Consider the following 21586-nt stretch of genomic DNA (forward strand, 5'->3'; position numbering starts at 1 on the left):
GGGGACTCCCGCCGCCATTCGGTGCTTCTCCGGGCTCTCCCGTGCCATCGGGGGCCCGGAGAAAGAATAGACCAGCACCGGATGATGATGATAGAGATTTCCGGTCACCAGTCATCTTTGTGGCCGTCGGAGGCCCTGGCGCGATGTTATGACGTCACGCCCGGGTTCCCGGAAGCAAAGCCGCGATCACGGCTGTCAGCATGAGATTGGTGAATTTTTTTCTCAATCTCATGCTTTCCAGCCTGGAGGAGAGATGTGGGGTCTCATTGAACGTGCATCTCTCCATAAAGAGGACCTGTCACAATAGATTCCTATTATAAGTGATGTTTACAAAAGTGATTAAAAAAAAAAAAAAGTAAAATAAAATAAAAAAATGTTTTAACAAAAAAATGCCCCTGTCCCCGGTAGCTCGCAGAAGCGAACGCACATTAAGTCCAGCCCACATATGTAAACACTGTTCAAACCACACATCTGTAACTCTAAACTGGTAACCTGTAAAAATTCAAATTTTTAAGCGTCGCCTATGGAGATTTTTAAGTACCGAAGTTTGGCACCATTCCATGAGTGTGCACAATTTTAAAGCGTGACATGTTAGGTATCCATTTACTTGGCGTAACATCATCTTTCACATTATACAAAAAAATTGGGCTAACTTTACGGTTTTGTTATTCTTTAATTCATGAAACCGTTTTTTTTCACACAAAAAAGGCGTTTGAAAAATTATTGCGCAAATACCGTGCAAGATATAAAGTTGCAATGACCGCTATTTTATTCCCTAGGGTGTCTGCTAAAAAACATATATAATGTTTGGGGGTCCTGAACAATTTTCTAGCAAAAAAATGATGATTTTTACATGTAGGAGAGAAGTGCCAGAATAGGCCCGGTATCGAAGTGGTTAAACACCCCCCCTCAAAAAAAAAAAAATGACATGCCAAATGTGGCATAGAAGGGAGGAGTACTTAAAGCGGAACTTCCCCTTTTGGGTGGAGCGTCACATTAATAAGGCAAAAGCAAATACTTCTTATACAAGCCAATATACAGCAAAGTTCATAGTACTGTCTGCACAGACACCACCGTACTCCCCCAGCTGAACAGTTAGAGGAACTTAAATGAAAACTGCTTCCATCAAAACAAAAACAGTGGGCTTTGTTGCATAAACCTGCAAACATACATAGAAGCTTCCCACCACATACACAACACACTGAAAGTGTGGTCCTATTCCCCATCTAGAAGGCTAGCCATACAGGGTTCAATTTCTCTTGTTTAGCCTGCGGGCTGAATGAGAGAAATCAATCTCCACTGCCATCTATCGTATTCAGCAGCTGTGGGGTGCCTGAATACAGTGGCCCTGCCAAAGTGCGAGGGGTGACACTCCAGGCTCCTGTCCGCTAACAATTGCTGAGAGTGCAGGCAGGGAAAGAGCTCATCTCAGCTTGATAGATACAGGCAGAGGAGCAAGAGTGGTCCCGAGTGCTGCCCATCCCACAAAACTCTGTGTGAATGGCAAGAGCAGCCTCCACCCAGACTATGTCCAAGTCGTCTCCGACGCAGTTCACCTGGTTGCCTAAGCACTTTAGGTGAGGCGAAATATGTCAGTGGCGTGGCCTGGGCTGAGGCTGCTCTTACTATTCATGCAGGGTATTGTGAGATGTGTGGCACTCGGGACCACTCTTTCTCCTCTGTCTGACAAACAGGGACTACATCTCCTAGGTTGCAATTACTGTTCAGCTGATAACTTCCCACCTTGGTCAATCCATTTTTAAACTGACTTTTGTCGAGCTGGGTGGTGCATACAGGGCCATCCATGGTTAGAATTTCTGCTTAATTGGCCAAAATGCCAGCATTATTTGGTCAGCAGCTAACCATATGCACTTAGATTTCTCTTGTTCATCGGTAGATTCCTACATCCACGCTAAACAGCATGGATGGGGGAGACTGCACTGTCAGCTTTTATAAATCAGACAGCTGCAGTGCCTGTCTAAGGTCACAAACACTGACTGCATATGATAGGATGCCATCGCTGCTCGACCGATAACTCTCTGTGCCTAGAGAGAAAACTGCAAACAGCTGATCCATTTACATGGAACTATGAAAGTGCATGTGTGGGAAGTGTTTAATCATAAAACAAAAAAAAAAAAAAAAACAGAGGTCTTAGCTGTATTTGCAAACATAGGTGGAAGCTACACGCCACAACCAAGTTGCATCCGAAGTGCGATTTCTGTTCTAATTTATAATCCTGCTGGCACATGTATAGCAATTTATAAACAACCGAAATGTTATCATGGGACTTTTTAGGTACTAAAAAATGCACAAATGAAGTTAAAAAGATAACAAATTTATTGATTACATAAAATCGGAATCACAACATTAAAAAAATGTTGTGGTAGTCCTTGTGATTAATTTTAGCTTTCTAGTAGGTTTCGCCTTTTATGGCTTCTTCAGGTAGATGTGTTGACTACATGAAGCGTATACATTCATCCTGAATCGTCGACTATTTACTATCTTGTGTAAAATCATTACCGTAATCAGTCACACAGAAAACTCAATACAGTGAGAAAATCCCAGGTGGCCCCAGAACTTTCAGAGTAGTAGGTCCAATCGGTATATATCGGCACACGGCAGTAGAGCCAATTTAAAGTTTGCTGGGAGCTGCCCACCATTTTTTTAAAATTCATAACATTTCATTTAAAATAATGTTTCCTTTTAAATAACGTTCAATTTAAAGTTTGGTGGGCAGCTTCCAGTGGCTCTCCCGCGGTGTGCTGATATACCGCTTAGACCTACTACTTAAGCGTTTAGGTGCCTTTTCTCATTGTATTGAGTTTTCTGTACGACTTTGATTAATGGTTTTACACAAGATAGTACATGGTCTTTTGAGACCACCTGATGAGATTCGGGATGAATGTATATGCTTCATGACGTCAATAAATCTCCCTGGAGAAGCCACAGAAGGTGAACCATGTCAGGGTATCAACTTGAAAGTGAAAATTAAATCAAAATAATGATTCGGATTTTATGTAATCAAACTGTTAATTGTTTTACTTAATTTGTGCATTTTTTGATACCTAAAAAGTCCCACAATAAAATTATGTTTGGTTATAAATAACTATGATGGGGACATTGCTCCTGTTCAATGGGTTTTTTTTTATGTTAGTATATGTTTATTATATGTATAGCAATGAAAATATCTGAGACATAAGGCACAGACCCTTCCCCATAACACATATCGGACCAACAGACAATCTACCCAAGCCATAATCATCAGTTCTGGGTAGACAGTCCTTTCAAATTTTAAAATGGATTACAGTCTCGCAAAGCAGGCATCTGATACAGTTTTGTAACATAAGCAAGAGGTCAATGAGTAGGTCCCTACTGAAGTGATCAGAAATTAGGACCCACATACTTACGTGGCCACACAATGATGTCTGGAATTCTTTTAAACATTCCTTCCCTGAGTGTAAACATTTCGTGCAGGCAATGACCTAGAGACGAACACATTTATACACATACATTAGAATAGAGAAGTAATCATGCCGGACTATTAACACCCAGCCCGCGAATGGAAAATGCCTCTAAAAGTATACTGTGTACTATGGAGGACAGACATTTTATGTTGGTGTTGCAGATCTTTTCTAATATATTGTCACTTAGTGGAACACTGCAAGTCTTATCCTTATGCCTCATTTTGCTTCCATACAAATCAAACCACTTTTTTAGGCTCATTTTCGGTGATCTGAAGTTTAGTGATATTGTAGTCACGTTTTTTTTTGGTTTAAAAATAACAAACATGTTCTACTTACCTGCTCTGTGCAGTGGTGTTGCACAGAGCAGCCCAAACTTTCCTCTTTGAGGGTCCCTTGCCGGTGGTCCTGGCCCCTCCCTCCTGCCGAGTGCCCCCACAGCAAGCAGCTTGTTATGGGGGCACGAGCTGAGCTGCTGCTCTGTTTGTCCATTCAGACATGGAGTCACAGCTCGGCCCCACCCCCTCTCTCTCCTCACTGGCTCACCAACTTTGATTGACAGCAGTGGGAGCCAATGGCCTCTCAGGAGGGAGAGTCCCAGGCAACAACGCTGGATCGAGATGGGGCTCAGGTAAGCATTGGGGGGGGGGGCTGCTGCACACAGGTTTTTTATCTTAATGCATAGAATGGATTAGGATAAAAAAAAAAAAACCTTCTGCCTTTAGAAACCCTTTAAAACCTCATGCACACTGGGCATTAAAAGTGCTGCTTATACAGGAATTTGGCATTTTTCTTCCAGCTTGTAGAAGCAACATGATGTTAGCTTATGTGTCCATGCACAATTAAGCATTTTTCAGACATATTTGTAGAGAAGTGTATACAGGCTGAAAAAAAAAAAACAAAACACATCACATCAAAGTGCATTTTTGAGAGAAGCTTTTAGAATGAAAAAAATGCTTGAGGTGCCTTTTTTTGAAGTGTTAATTTTTTCCAGCGTTTTTGGGGGGAAAAGTTTATAGACACAAACTCTCGTAAACTCGCCTAAACGCACGTACGATACATTCGATAGGCGTGCTTTTTTATGCTGCTTTTTCTGCCAGCAGTTCTGGCATTTTTTCTGCCACCTAGAGTGCATGGACGCTAAGGCTCGGTTCACACTGATGCGCTGTGATTTTGTTCCGTTTTTTGTCCTTTGTGAGGTGCGAATTTACAGCGATTTTACCGCAAATTTCAGGAGTTGGACATAGCTGCAATTCATATTCTAGCCAATGGAATCACAATGTAAAGAAAAGAAAAAAAAAAAAGGGTGTTAACTTCCTGTGTACTTCCTGGTTTTTGTGGAGAGTAGTGTGGTGGAATTCGCACATATGTGAACCATCAATGCGATTCAAGAACGATTTACATTGATGTCTATGGAGACTAAATTCACAACGCAACGCAGTAAACTCACAAGACCCTTTTTTTAATCGCATCGCATTCATAGAGGAATCGCAACGCATGTATGTGAGCGACCGTCATTGAAAACAATGACTTTAGGGATGACGTGAATTTAAAGTGTTTTTGACGCATCGCATTCGTCATGAACTCGCATCGGTGTGAACTGGGCCTTAATGATATACCATTTAGCATGCCGGGTCAAAATGGATAATTGAGTCTACCATACAGATAAAGTTCACTCTGCAGTGAAAGCATTTATTCTTAACCAAGAAATTTTGCAGACACATCACTTCAGTTCCGGAAAGTTTACCCGCTTCATGATCAAGCCATTTTTTGTGATACGGCAGTGCGTCGCTTTAAATGACAACTGTGTGGTCATGCAACGTTGTACCCAAATAAAATGGATGTCCTTTTTTTCCACAAATAGAGCTTTCTTTTGGTGGTATGTGATCACCTCTCTGGTTTTAATTTTTTTGCACGACAAACAAAAAAAGACAAACAATTCTGAATAAAAAATAATATTTTTTACTTTTTTCTATAAAATATTACCAATAAAAAAAATTAAAAAAAAAAAAAAAAAAAAAAATCGCAATAAGCGTATATTGACTGGTTTGCGCAAAAGTCATCGCGTCTACAAAATATGGGATAGATTTTTTTGGCACTTTTATTTTCATTTTAACTAGTGTAACTTGTAATAGCACAGGTACATGATTTTGTGCATATATGCGGTGGGCGGTACGGCTGCGGTTTACAATACGGTTGCATCCAGTGGTCAGGAAATTGTCACTGGGTATCGACAGAATACAAAATGTTGGTCTATGTGATGTAGTTATACATTCTGTGCAGGAGTAGTAAATCAGTAAACACACTAGCATTTCAGATAACACACGTTACAACTGGGCTGTATATATACACGATTAGGGGTGTGCTGCCATTCCATTACGCGTTTCACCTTAATGCACATATGCAGTAAAAACAAACATACCAGCGTTATAGCACACCACAATATGCAGATGTGAATGCTTTGTGCGTTGTGTTCCGCTGCCAAATATAGTGCAATTTTATGTGCGTTGAGGGGCACTGAGGGTGCTTTCAAAATAAATGGGCTGTCTTAATGGCAATTAAGGGCAAAATAACCCAAAAGGGATACAAATGGCACAAAAAAAAAAATTCCTCCATACTTTAAAACTGCTCTCATGCACATGATAGTTCATGCTACACTGAGATATCAATTTTACCTACAGATTTAGCCAGTCCCTCACAATACTGCAAAGTATTGTTTTTTATTGTATACAGTCTGTTACCCTAAATAAGCACTCTCCCATAATGGTATGCAGGTAGTTTGAGACAGATTCAGTTAATATTATATCCATTACAACAAGTAAGTTATAGTACCTCGTATTGTCTAAAAACAACATGGTACAACATGTTAAATACTGGATTCTCACTTAAAAGAAATAAATCTGCATTATCATAAGGACTCGAATTGAAGGAAGGCACCAATTACATGATAAATATGATTTACAGCACAGACAAGAATTGCTCTTACCATGAGCTCGGAAAACTCGATCCTCAACATCATGAGAAAATGGAATGCCGATGGCTTTAACGTCCTGGATAAATCCTTCATTTAAAATGGCTGGTGGAGCATCACTTACATTTAAAGATGCCTGATGAAGAAACATAGGTGATTTGCAATCGCATTCCTCTTGCAATGTGTTCAAATAATAGAAAAGTAAGACGTTCAAAAGGATCAATTCACCAAAATCTTATGCTTAAGTTTCTAAAATTTTGCTACAATGATAGAAACATTTTTCTCTGAAAGACTCCAAAATGTGATCTGATCTTCATGTAGGTCATAATAATAAAGACAGCCTTACTTAATTTGACTATATTGTGTATTATATACAAAAACATTTATTAGTGAGGTAAATAAGAAGTATTAACATGGAATACTTGGACTGATCACCTCAAGCCAGCAGATGATGCTCTGGATGCTGCAATTTCAAGTTTTCAGCAGAGTGGTCTACTGCTATGGTGCGAATAGTCTGTAAAAATTAATCTTCTGCACTAAGAAAAAGAAAGATGGACAGGAACATCCACCATTCTGTGGAAGGAACAGACAGAGGAGCCAGGGCAAGGATATTATAACCTATAAGAACGGTGTTGGTGCGCTGGGGTGTTGTTCAATTAAAATTAAACCTAGCTGTACTTTGCGAATAAGTATCAGGAGCAGTTTTGGCCATGGTTAGGTTAATCGGCAGTCTATTCATATTGTATGGGTTGCCTTAACGCCGTACACAGGTCCAAACCCAGCATAAGACACAGCACACATTTTGTTTTCATCACAGTACTAGCTAATTTAAAGCTGAATTCAATGCAGATATAAAAAGACACAATTAATGCAGCTATGTAATCACTAAAAAACATTTTTTTTTTCTAGAAGGAAGACAAGTATTCAGAGACAGTTGAGTTATAATGCTGCCTATAGGAGGTTTGGACATTGTGACCCTCCTATACCCAACATGGCTCAGTTTAGTGGAATAGAAGTACTCAAGGCAAAAGCAAAACCACAGGGATGGTAGCGGTGCCCCCCAGTGGAATCTAAGAAAAAGATCTTACAGTAAGGGAAAAGAAAAAGAAAAAAATTTATTCTCTATGAGGGAAACAGGAATTCAGACAGTCAGGACATGTAAAAGTGTTCCTTATAAAGGGTGGGCAAAAACCACTTGACAGGCCCACAGGGGGAGTGGGGCTTGACCACAACTCAAAACCACTTGAAGAACCAAAACACAAATCCAATCAGATGAAATAAAAGCCCCCTACAGGATAAGGGGGAGGCCAACCACCCAGGAGAGGCCACAGGGCATCAACCCAACACACATAACCAGGATACAAGAGATCACCAACAGAGAGGAATGAATGAATCCACTCCAAGAAACACTAAGGCTGAACCAGCAAGAGGCTGTGAAACAAAAACTTAAGAAAACAAATGGAAAAACTACACAATTAAGGAAGCACAGGCCTAAAACATGGTATGATCAACACTGGAAAAACCCCTTAGAAGAACATGTCCACAAAGAATCCTCAAACAAGTACTGAAAATTTCCCTCAGAGAAGGAAATTATCAATACGAAGAAGGAGGTTGCCTAGCAAACAACCAATTTTGCAAAGAATATGTCCAAATATATTCAAAAAGTAGGCAGGGATAAAAGGTACATTGCAATCCCAGACTGGCAAACGGAACAAAGGAGGATGAGGAAGGAAAAACGTCAACTTAGCAGACGGAGGAGCCTCTGGGGTGTGCCAGAGGAACTCCGCAGGATCTGCCAGAACAAAAACTTGAATACAACCACACAAATAGGTCCCACAAAGCCCTCCAGAAGTACCATATCTGGAGCTGCAAGTACCTGCAGCGAGAACCAAGAGTGTTCGCCTGCTAACAGTCCAATGGGTGTAAATTTAATGAGCAATGGTTTCTGCAAAACGAAGAAGTCTTCAGTCTCGTGGGAACGATGTTAATGGTGTTTGTTGCATCCTTCAATTGTTTCAATGCCTGATTTTAACTTACTTTTGTAAGTATAACCTTTTATGCGCAATAAATTTTCAATCTTAGCATACTTCACTATTGGTCCCCCCTTTTTCTTCCTTTTTGGGTGCCTGTTTTTTGTTTGGCTGAGTATTAACATCGAAGGATCGTTTATCATCTCATCAGTTAACTTGCCATCCTGTAACATTCTTTGGATATCGTTACAAGCCTTTACTGACTCTCAGACTGAAAAGCTGGGTGTCATTGTGATTCGGTGAGAGGGGACACATGTGAGGGTGTCTAGGTACACCTGAAAATTTTTCTGCAACATTTTCTCTGCACTTTCCGCACACCAGATGTGAAGCATTCCCTGCATTTTTACACACTATTTGTGAAGCACCTTCATAGTTTTGTATGGACTTTATGTTTTTTGTTATCGCTTATTATGGGTTTTTGTTTGTGAGCGCTGTATTTATATATTTTACCACTATGTTCAAGTGTCTAGCGCTTTGTGTATAGCAGCTTCATTCAATCATTTTTTTACCACCCATTTTATTTACACCATCAGCGCGAGTTTATATATTTAGATTATATATTTTCGAAGGAGGTTGCCTAGCAAACAACCAATCTTGCAAACGAGATATCCAAACATATTCAAAAAGTAGGCAGGGATAAAAGGTACATTGCAATCCCAGACTGGCAAACAGAACAAAGGAGGATGAGGAAGGAAAAACGTCAACTTAGCAGCCGGAGGAGCCTCTGGGGTGTGCCAGAAGAACTCCGCAGGATCTGCCAGAACATGAGTACAGAACATAGGGCCATGAATACAACAACACAAATAGGTCCCACAAAGTCCTCCAGAAGTACCATATCTGGAGCTGCAAGTACATGTAGCGAGAACCAAGAGTGTTCGCCTGCTAATAGTCCAATGGGTGCAAATTTAATGAGCAATGGTTTCTGCCAAAGGAAGAAGAACCCAGATGCGCAGAACTCTCCCATGGGTGCAGAGACTACTAGATTAGGAGAGAGAGATTCCAATGCATTGTCCTTAGAAGAGACATGATGCCAAGGGTACTCTTGGTATCAACCAGCATAGAGGGCAGGTAACTTGTCCTGTCGCAGAGGAGTATTCCCACTCCTTTTAAGAGGAGAGGACACAGCAATAACTAGGTGATGTCCAACCTAACCTAATCTAGTAAACGGGTTCAGGGACAGGGTCCCCTAACAAAGAGAAAAACCATCTGCTCCAGGGAGCCAGACTGAAGCCCCAGGCATGGAGACACCCCAGCAGGAGGTGTCTTAGGGTAGCTGCAGAAGAGCCTACCCTGCCACCAGGAAGAGACTGATGGGTCACCCCAGGGACTACCTAATCAATAGAGACAATGTTGATGTCTCATTCCGGGCCCAGACCTTACTAAGAGAGGGCTCCCCAAATGCCCCACATACTGCTTACTGGGGAAAATGGGTGAATTCCCTGCCTGTTGTCGAAGGTTCAACGACACACAGATATTAGACCTCTTCAACAATGATTTAGGCAGCCCAGCCTTACTGGCTGGTGAGAGATAGCTACTGACAGGCATCAGTGAGGCCCTATCCAGCCTAATCTTGCAGGTCTGACACTTCAGTGGAGATCTACTGAGTAATTTACAATTAACATGACCGGAAGCAGAGTCCTCGTTTAGGTAAGGGACTGCCAGAACAAATCCGGGTCAACCCCGCTGACAGGATACCCTGTACCACCCTCAAGGGCAGAGGGTCATTCTGTGAAAGGAATCGGAGTCTGGACAGAGTAAAACTCTATACCTGGACATGGGCAAGGGGCCCCAGAAGTGAGGAATCAAGGCAACAGGAGAAGGGTCAATGTTTTGTGCAGCAACACAAGAGAGATGGTGAAAAAACATTCAAGGAGGTGCCAAAAGACAAGGAGACAGCCTGTGGGCTAAAGAGTGTGGTGGCGAAGCAAATTGTTCAAGAATCTGCCTGGAAGCATACTCAACCCTTGTAGAAGTGAGGGGCACCCTCAAGCAAAGTGCTGTATTGAGGGGTTAGTCAAGCTCTGGTTGTGAGCACTTTGGGCCGAGACGGAGCAAGGTTCTGAAGGAACCTGCAGCCGAAGAGGGTGAGGAGACTCCCCCCCCCCAATAAGGCAGAAAAACACCCTGGCCACCTGTGGGATTGCTGATCACAGTTTTAAGGTCGGGGCTGAATAGACCACACCCTTCAAAGCCTATGGGAGTCAAAAGGAGTTACAAATTCTATGGAGCTAGCATCGGTGTTCCATGCACACAGCCGGAGTGCTCATCCATTTCAGGAAACAGGAATCTACCCGTTCACCCATTCTGACAAATTAAAAAGTCACTTCCAAATTGGGAAAGAGGGCAAAAAAAAAACAAAAAACAAATTCAAACTGGGATTTAAGGTACGATTCCAGCTGCCTGTGAGTGGGAGCCCAGAAGGTGAGCACTCTCTTAATCAATTTAGTGGTCTTCCTAGGTGGGTATATCTATGGTGAGGACATCTGTTCACAAATTCTTCTGAAAAGGGGAAAAGTTCAAACTCTTAGATGGGGGGTGGAACTCTTCAGGGTACTTCCAAATAGAGGAATGTATCAAACAGAGGGTTTAGTGGCAAGATCTTTGCAGCTGTAGGAGCCCTACACAAGGCAAGTTACTACAGACTGACCCTCTAGAATAGATGCATCTACAAGGTATGACACGAACCTTGGTGATGGAAGGAGACTCTGTACCTCTATACCGGTTCCTTTTGGTTATTTTATCTTTTAATGTACTATTCTTGTTCCTCCTTTTTTGGCTGGAGTTCTTCCTTAAGCTGAAAAGTCAGTCAGGCTGTAAGGAGTTAAGAAATGCTTTGGAAAAAAAAGTAGCAGGAAAGGTAGACAGGGCTTGCATCTTACATTTATGACATTTCCACAAATTGCTGCTAGATGCCTCTTTACAGCTAAGTGGAAAAAGCGTAAAACTTGGCATTAAAGTGGATCGTAATTAAAAAAGTGAAGATGTACTAAGTTCTATACATCTGTTGCAGGCTGCAACACACTATCATTGCTTTCTCCATGGCTCATAATGAACACCTGAAAGAAATATCTAAGCAATATGGGAGGCTTCCTAGAACAGATCAATATTCCTCCATAGGCCTGGTATTACTCACACTTATACTACACTAGGAAAAGCTACTTTATGGAAGCCTAGTTGAGATATATGAATGCATTAGAAAGTTAGTGAAGCAGAACACATTGAAACATCAATATGTCCTTAAACAGAAAATATTTTGAGCATTATACAGCAGAATTGGTTATTATTAACTTGGCATACTTTGCTTAAAGGAAGCAAGACTGATGGCTACATAATCTGATATATTAAGTAGAAATGTGCTGTTTCCACAGAGGATTACACAGATACCCTTCTATAAAATACCAATATCCATATGCCTTTATTGAAAGGAACAAAAGGGGGCACCAGACTAAGTGTAGCAGGTAAAAAAACAACTGAGTTTGATTATAATGCCAAATGGCTACTAAACAGGTAATCATTTTGTAACTAGTAGTGTCTGGGCCAGGTGATAGTGTACCTGTCCTGGGAGTTACCAGCCGAGTTGCAGTTCCATTCGGCCGGCAGCTCTTGGTCCGGTATAGGCACACCAGGCTAAGGAGCGGTTTACCTTTGCAGATGACTCGGGCACATGCTCACCTGGCCCAGATACTACTAGTTACAACATGCTTAGCTGTCTGCTACTGATGTAAGTAGCCATTTCGCTTTCTAATAAAACTCAGTATTTTACCTGCTACACTTAGTCTGGCACCCCCTTTTGCTTCTTACAAAGATATGCTTCACTCTATGGGGAGCTGCCGCTGGTGTTGCCCTTTATACCTGGACTCTTTATAATTATGGACTTTACAATTAAAGACTTTGTGTTTTTAGCCATTAGCGCTAACCCAATTTTTCCTGCGCCTATAATAAGGCTTACCTATAGGTACTGTAAATAGCGCCTAAACATGCACTGTTTAGGAGAGATTTACTGTAGATGTAGCTGGTGACGTTACCGGTGTCCACGAACCAGGAAGGAAGACCGGGTGAAGATGGAAGCGGTGACAGCGTGCTGCTGGAAGGCTTCGTTTTAAGGCAAGTTTCACATATTGTGCTAGTATGCCATGCATACTCGCACATTATGACATTGCCGGTTTTAAAGAAAAAAGCCAGCGGTTTACTACCACTTTATGGTCAACATTCCTTGATATCCCCCAGACGTATATAGGCTGCTTTTTGCAGTATTTAGGTAGACTAATGCCGCGTACACATGACCGGTTTTTCCTTCGGAATAAACTCTGAAGGTTTTTCCGATGGAGTTCCGACAGAATTCCGCTGAAACTGTCTTGCGTACACACCAAAGTCTGACCGCCAAGAACATATACGACGGGACTAGAAAAAGGAAGTTCAATAGCCAGTAGCCAATAGCTTCCATCTCTTACCTGGTTCATAGCATGCATTGTTTTTGGTCAGTCGGAACAGCATACAGATGAGCGGTTTTCCCGATAGGAATTGGTTCCGTCGGAAATATTTAGAACATGTTCTATTTCTAGGTCCGTCAGAATTTTCGAAAAAAAAAAAAAAAAAAAAAAAAAGTCCGATGAGGCATACACACGATCGGAATATACAATGAAAAGCTTCCGTCGGACTTTTTCTGTCGGACATTCCACTCGTGTGTGCGCGGCATTAGAACTGCTTTTTAAAAGGTGGCCATAGAGAAGTAGAGTGAGTTGCACATCTATACCATCCATGCTCTGCTGACAAACCAGGCAAAATCACTTAACTTCTTCTCTACTACAGGGAAAAGCAGCTAATCCAGCCTCTCTCAAACTTTTTAACCCAGAGGATTCTCTAAAAAAAATTTCAGGCCTCAGGGAACCCTTAGTAAAACTAATTAATCGGGGGTCAATGGGGAAAAATGCATCTAACATTGGTGGTTAGTAGAAAGAATGAAACCATTACAGTGTTGGTCAGAATGCCACCTTTGCAAACAGCTAAAAAGACCATTGGTGTCTTGGAGCTGGCTTTGCCAAGTGGCATTTTCCCTGGAACTAGACAGGCATCATCAAATGGGAGGCCAATCAGCCACAGCTCATGGAACTCCTAGCAACCTCTGGAGCTACCCTATGGTTCTATGGAACCCTGATTGAGAATGGCTGAGCTAAGCTCTCTTTAGTCACAATGATTTTTTTCAACCTGGTGGAAAATTTAAGGAAGACTTCCTGTTAGAAGACTTGGTTCACACCTATGTGATCGATGAGGCCTGTGTGTTTGCGCAGGCACAGCATCCCATTCACTTGAATGCGCTGCTGTACCTGCAGAAACTTCAGGAAAAAGGTCCCAGCACCTTTTTAAAACCGCAACCACACAAAAATCGCATGGTGCAAAATTACACCCAAAAACTTACTGCGTGTTTAGATGCGTAGGGGTGCCATTAACCACGTTGCCGCCAAGCACACGCAAACATGCAGCCTCTCGGCAGCCGGGTCTTGCCACAGAGTGGCTGCATATTGCATCGTGTGCAATAGCGCCAATAGATCTGTGCTGAGTGTGCACCTTACGCATTCCCAGCACAATGCGGCAGCTAACGGAAACCTCCCGATCGCTGCTTGTGAACGGAAGTTTTCTGATTATGTAACCGTGACAGCCAATCACAGCAGTCACATGGCCATAAGTCCCGGCATTCTAAAGCCTTTAAATGGCTGGCGGGAACTAGCACCAAAGGGTTAAGAATGAATGGCAGCCCCGCGCGTCTGTAAAGGGCTGGCGCCAAGGGGTTAACAGTGAATGGCAGCCCCGCGAATCTGTAAAAGAACAGTATGTTTTGTCTTGTTAATGTGTATTTAACACCGAGGCAGCATTCAGCCCTGGTGTACTGAAGTCGGGCCGGCTTCTGTCGAAGGGGCATGACCAAAAAAAAAACGTTTTGATGATCGGCCAATGGCTGAAAGCGCTGACCGGACTGTTCTGACGGAGGGGTTGGCCCCATCAGAACACAATAGAACAGATCGGAATATCGCTGTACTAACATCAAGTAGTTAGTACAGCGGCTCCTCCTGAGCTGTCCATTTTTTCGTTCAGCCCTGCTGTGCTGAATATAAAATAACAAATACTAGTGTGTACTAGGCTTAAGACTGAAAGCCAACGACTCAAAAGATTGGCAGAATAACAGAGCTCAGTCTTGCCTGCATTATCTGTACCCATCAGGCATAATTACGATTCAGCAAAAAGCAATGGAAATAAACAAATGGTAATTAAGTACTGTACACACGCCTTTGCTAGCAAACATTTATGCATTTGTGGTTTAAAGGACATTAGCCCCATATGTACTTACTCTGGAGGTAGTTTTGTGATCCAAACTAGCACCGAAGGTCTTTTCCATCCATTCTCGCAAAGCTGGAAGTACCATACCACTCAGTTTATACCTGGAAACAAGCGACACATTAGTTAAAATGAAGTAGACTGTAGCAAATCCCTACACTGGACCAACAGTATAGACCTGAACCACATTTCTATTTCTAACACAAAAACTTAATCTGTATAAATCATGAGATTTATAAAAAAAAAAAAAAATTGCAGTCCAATTCATTTCTCTGTAAAGTAGATATATACCACAACTGGATAAAATTTAGTTTGCCGACCCACTGTAGGGTCAAGTCACTAGGATAAATACTGCTGGATTTTTTACATTAAAATAACTCCTTTATCACAGAATCAGCTATTTCACTAATAATACATGCTTTAATTAATGCAAGTCTCAATTATTTTTATTTTGCTGCACTTAGTGCATTTCTTACACCTTATTTTATCACAGCCTAGACCTCCAGCTGTAATGGGAAGTGAAACATTTAGTAGTGGTATTACTACTGCTGCTAAATGTGACCGCTCCTGCGCAAGGTCACCGATTGTCCAAAAAATGTGGGGGTCCCCCTACAAATTGATATCAGACCTTTGCCTGAGCATGTAGGAAAAAAGGTGGGGACAAACATGTCTTCCCCCAAACGTTATCAGGCCACATGCCCTCAGCATGGGGAGAGGGAGGGTACGTTGGTAGAAGGGGACCCCCCAGCCTGGTGCCCATGTTGAGGAGAACAAAGTCCTCTTCTCAACAACCCTGTCCCGGTGGTTGCGGGGGGGGGCTCATCAGAATCTGAAAGTCCCCTTTAACAATTAGGAGTACCAAATTCCTGCGCCGCGCCCCCCCGGTGCATGAGTAAGGGGTACATTTCGGCCTGATCACCACCCCCCTTCTTTTGCGTTTACCAGCACCACACCCCCATAGTACAGTGGGCGCAAGCAGCGATCACTGACAGCTGATCATAGTAAACTGCGAGTGTTTGGCCTCTTGCACACGATACTCCTGTTTGAGCATCTACTTTTTAGGTGTTTTTTTTTTCAATGCATTTACGCACATATGCATATTCGCGCATGGGCAGAAGCTTGTTCCCGAATTGACAATGTCAATGGACAATCTGTGTGCATTTGCACACGCATGAGATGTAAATTACTGACCAAAAATGCAGATTTTTCTTTTACTGAAGAATACACAGCCCTTGTTTACACGCCTGTGTGCATAGGCACATTTCAATTAATGGGCTGTATTTTAGCTCAGTAAAAAAAATAAGCTGTACTGAGCATTTTCAAGCTTTGCAAGAGGCCTTACTATGTATCAGTCATTTATTATGAATGAATGAGGAATCTCTGTACAGATTCCTTATTTCATTCAAGTGCTGTAGAGAAAGTGACTGATCCCCTGCAGCTACCAGGGGCGGAGCAGGCGGATGACAGGTCTGCGTCCGCTCACGCAGAGCAGACACGGACACAGCCTGCTGTTCTCTATGGGGTGGTCAGCTATAAATGGACTGCCTGTCCATTTCATTTCGATCCGCTAGATGGATGGGGAATGATTTTACTGTATTTTAGAGAAAATATTGTTTTATTAAACATTTACGCAAACATTGTGCCCTAAAAATCAGTAGCACCTTATTTGTGTTCTACTGGTCATGTGCTTTTAGAAAAAATATGGTGGTGGTGGTGGGGGGGGGGGGGTCTTTAACAAACTCTGAAAGCTGTAAGGGCAAAATAAAAAAAGCAATGGAAAAATTGCAAAAATGGCCTGGCCATCTGAGTGTAAAAATGGAGCGCAGGGCCTGGCAGCGAAAGGGTTAAAGCCCAACACCAAAAAAAAAAAAAAAAAAAAAATTTCCACGCAGTGGAGCTGTGCTGCATGGGTTAATTGTTCATTTTGTCTAGGGGTGAAAACAGCGCTTATACTCACTTGATCCACTGAAAAATGACGCTCCCCCACATCAGGCGGTGGACTGTTCCTGAAGTCTTCGGGTCCAGTGGCTGTCTATGAACATGATAACGTCAGGAACAGTCTATCACACAAGACCGCTAGACCGTAAAGGGGTCAGGAACTGAAAGGACAGGTTGGCGGATTAGGGGAGTATATCTTGGCTCTCTGAACCTCTAGACCAAAACTAACTAGTAACCCATGCAAACACGGCTGTTGCATGGTTAAAAAAAAAAAAAAAAATAGAAGAAAAAAATTGCCTGGAATTCAGCTTTAAACACTGACCCTACCCCGTTGGCTACTTTCACCAGTCAGCCAAGAATCCCCAGCTGACAGCTGAACATGCGGGTAAAGATGAGTTACAGGTTGTTAGGACCCTGGTGGGTGCTGGCTGCCTGATTAACAGCATCTCCAAGCTGGAGCTGTCACATTTAGGGCAGTTTTCCTTAAAACACTCATCTCAAAAGTTCCAAAACGCCCAACAAGCAAAATCCCATTCATTTAAAATGGCCCCTGTTCACATCTGAGCGCTCTGTCGCCAGAAGCTTCTTTTTAGGCAGCTTTTTACATTGGGGACCTTTCAACCTGTAAAAAAACACATGAAAACGATACGCTCAGGTGTGAATGCAACCGTAGTAGTAGTAGTAATACCGCTGCTAAAGCTTTCAATTCTTAATTTGTACATTCGTTAAATAGCAAGTGGCTAGACCACAAGATAAAAATACATTTGTTATTGTTTTTTTAAATCAATTGCATCTTATATTTACCACAGGTAATTATTGCATTTGTGGCATTTACAGGAAATGCCGGATTTAACTGCAGTGAATGGACACTTTAAATATCTCATGCGATATTTAGTCTAAAGTGCGAATGCGATAAATGTTAGTGCATTGACCCACATTTCATGAACAAATGCCATTTTTTTTCCCCACAAGATACTTTTGACATTGTTGCATCATTTTTGCATCTCAGTGCTACTAATCTTCACCCTGCAGCTTTAAAAATATTGAAAATAATTTTTTTAATGAAACCACGAAACTGTGCCATTTAAAAAAGAAAGAAAAAAAAAAAAAAAAAAAAAACGTCCCCTCAACAGTATTAACCACTTAAGCCCGGGAGGATTTACCCCCTTAATTACAAGGCCATTTTTTGCGATATGGAACGGTCACTAACTGGCAATTGAGCGGTCATGCAACGCTGTACCCAAAAATAAAAAAAAAATATATATAATATTTGGTATATTATATACCATATAATATATATACATTTTTTTTTATTTTGCTATAATAAATATCCAAAAATAAAAAAAATAAAAATGTAAAAAAAAAAAAAAAAAATTCTTCATCAATTTAGGCCAATATGTATTCTTCTACATATGTATAAGGACTGACCAAGTAAAAAAATTGGCAGACTTTGTGTGCACACAATGAGGGGGAAAAGCCATATTGTCGTTTAGCCACTCTAGCAAACCACTATGTGACATCTTTCTTGGAAATTGGACATTTATTCCCTCTATATAACTGCTTTTATTATAGGGGCACTTTTTAACCTGCTTATGCGACGACACTGACCTGAGCCCTAACAAAAGGTCTCGCCCAATGGGATAAGTGCAGTATTTATATATTCAGGTGGGTTCTTGTGTCTTCTTGCTTGTCTTTTTCTTGTTAGTAGTGCCTGCATTTAGGCATTTTATTATATATATATATATATATATATATATATATATATATATATATATATATATATATATATATATATATATATATATATATATATATATATATATATATATATATATATATATACACACACACACATACATACATACATATACATACATACACACATATACACACACTAAATACCGTATTTATCGGCGTATAACACGCACATTCATTTTAAGAGGGAAGTTTCAGGAAAAAAACAAAAATTTTAAATAAGGAACTTTGGAGCAAAATAAGAGTCAGTGCCCATCTGCAGCCTCATCAATCCACATCAATACAGCCTCATGATTGCCTTCAATGCAGCAGCCTCACCATTGCCATCAGTGCAGCCTGATTGATGTCCACCTGCAGCCTAGAGGGGACAGGGAGGGGGCGGGACGAGCGCCGACAGATTACATACAAAGAGAATCTCCTATGATAGACAGAACAGTGGTCCAATGGCGGCCCAGGAGACAGGACTTCCTATTACAGAGGCTGCCAAGTAAACAGGAGATTCTCGCTGTATGTAATCTGACAGCGCTCGTCCGGCCTCCCTCCTTGTCCCCTCCGAGGCAGCTAAGTATTGGCGTATAACACGCACACGCTATTTGCACCCGATTTTCATGGTAAAAAATTGAGTGTTATACGCCAATAAATACAGTACTTAATAGGTTGCCATGCCCCCTCTTTTAGACTTATCGGTCTCTATACTTAAGGGGATTGAGCACTCATCCATTTAATACATTGGTTCTGTACCTATGGGCCATTTCTCTGTACTATTGGTAGGTACCATCCATATATATCTTTTCTATCGCTTTTGTATTCTATTCCACTATATATATCCCGTTCAAAGGGTTAACACCTAATCATGGACTTTGTCTACTTTTAGATACTGTGTTGAATACATTTATAGTGGGAATCTGTGGCCACTTACTGCTGTGTGCGATTTATATTCTAATACTTCTACATGACCGGTGCATTGTGAGAGCCATTCTAGTATAAACCGTTTTTTTGATCTGGAGATTTTTTTAATTTATTTTTTTGACACCCTAGTCCTTAAGGCATAAGGCCCCTTTCACACTGGGGCGGTGGGGGCGTCGGCGGTACAACAGCGCTATTTTTAGCGCTGCTGTACCGTCGTTCTTGCAGCGGTTTTCGGCCGCTAGCGGTTCGGTTTTAACCCCCGCTGTCGGCCGAAAAAGGGTTAAATCCGCTCGTACAGCGCGGCTATAGCCGCGGTATTGCCGCAGTATAGCCGCGCTGTCCCATTGATTTCAATGGGCAGGAGCGGTTTAGGAGCGGTGAATACACCGCTCCAAAGAAGCGGCTCGCAGGACTTTTACCGTCCTGCGAGCGCACCGCTTCAGTGTGAAAGCCCTCGGGCTTTCACACTGAACAAACAGCGGAGGTTGTTTTGGGGTGGTTTGCAGGCGGTATTTTTAGCGCAATACCGCCCCAGTGTGAAAGGGGCCTAAGTCTCGGTTTTATCTAGTGGTAGCTATCATAGACCACATGATATGTGTGTATCTTATTAATATATATATATATATATATATATATATATATATATATATATATATATATATATATATATATACTTACTTGAAATTTCACCTTTACGGTTGTTTGTTAGTTCTGTGAGGTTATCCCATGCCCTGAGCCACAAGTTTACCAGGCAAGCATACATGTTTTCATGTCTATATGTAATTGGTCTTTGTGTATATGTACCCCTCCTGGAGAAATGCTGTAACAACCATAGTTATATCTATATAGATATATACTACACTAAATACTTATACATGTACTCTTCTGTTTTACACATACCAGCACCTACCCAGTATTTGTCCTGAGGAAGCTAATATTTTAGTGAAACGTGTCGACGAGCAAGTTTTTAGAGGCATTACTGGATCAGAAATTCTTCTTCTACTTTGATACATTATGAAATCTTTTGTAGATCCAGCCCTCTGTAACTGCATTATTGGGTAACTGTGTCCATACAGGGTGTTTGTATGTTGGTTATAGGTTTTTTTAATTATGCTGACGTAATGTTATGTTGGCATGGTGAGGGTCTTCCCAACCTATTCTACCTATTTTTGGCAAAAAAAAAAAAAAAAAAAAAAAAAGGGGTATATTGATTGGTTTACGCAAAAATTATACCGTCTACAAAATAGGGGATATAGTTATGGCTTTTTTTTTTTTTTTTTTTTGAACTAGCAATGGCGGTGAGCAGCTATTTTTAGCGGGACTGCAATATAGCGACGGGCAGATCGGAAAATTTTTTGGGACCAGCGACATTACTACAGTGATCAGAGCTAAAAATAGCCACTGATCACTGTATAAAGGTCACTGGCAGGGAAGGGGTTAACACACTAGGGGGCTAAGTGTCCCCTAGGGAGGTGTTTCTAACTGTGTGGGGAGAGTGGACTGACTGGGAGTAGAGAGATTGTCTGTTCCTAGTGATCAGGAACAGCGAACAGACAATCTCTCTCTACTCCCCTGTCAGAACAGGGATCTGTTTCTTTACATTGACAGATCCCCGTTCTGGCTCTCCATGGAGCGATCCCGGGTGGCCAGCGGACATCGCAGCCGTCGGCCACACGCATTGGCTCCGGCGATGTCCCGCGGGACAGCTATAGCTATTAAAACAGACCGATTCACGTAGCCGAGCCAACCTGCTGCAGCATGACTGCAGCAGCTGGTCGGCAAGCGGTTAAGGAAAACAAATTGCTCAGGCTGCAATACTCACCTTGAATCCAGACCTGTCCCCCGTGGGACTTCTTTTCCAACACAAAAGATTGAGGACATTGCTCTGAATGCAGGGTGACCTGGGCCTGTCCCTGAGGAAGCATGATGCTCAGTATTCACGGTATACTGATGCAGAGAGTGGTACTGAGGTCATCACATCAGCACTGCTCTCTGCATCCAAGAAGAGAACACACTATTGGGAGAACAAGAATCTGGATTGATGCTGCTGGTTACTGGCCTCTGATAAACACTATCATTGCGATTTTTTTTTTAACCCTAGGTGTATCTCTTGGCTTTTCTTTATCCCCTGAAGACATCTGTTGCACCAGACAAAATGCGTGTCGGCAGTGGCAAATGATTTAGTACACCCA

The 21586-nt window shown here is 41.8% G+C and overlaps 1 protein-coding gene across 1 annotated transcript in view; it reads right to left on the reverse strand.

The window, feature by feature from the left end:
• Window positions 1-21586, reverse strand: part of AGPS (alkylglycerone phosphate synthase) — a 334984-nt gene that overhangs the window by 206813 nt on the left and 106585 nt on the right. Inside the window, exons 3-5 of the mRNA XM_073633833.1 lie at window positions 14806-14896; window positions 6448-6568; window positions 3408-3482 (exon numbers count right to left, since the gene is read on the reverse strand). Of these exons, the coding sequence (XP_073489934.1) occupies window positions 3408-3482; window positions 6448-6568; window positions 14806-14896 (287 nt within the window). The remainder of the gene's footprint in view (window positions 1-3407; window positions 3483-6447; window positions 6569-14805; window positions 14897-21586) is intronic.

This window comes from Aquarana catesbeiana, linkage group LG06 (assembly GCF_042186555.1).
Source record: "Aquarana catesbeiana isolate 2022-GZ linkage group LG06, ASM4218655v1, whole genome shotgun sequence".
NCBI lineage: Eukaryota > Metazoa > Chordata > Amphibia > Anura > Ranidae > Aquarana > Aquarana catesbeiana.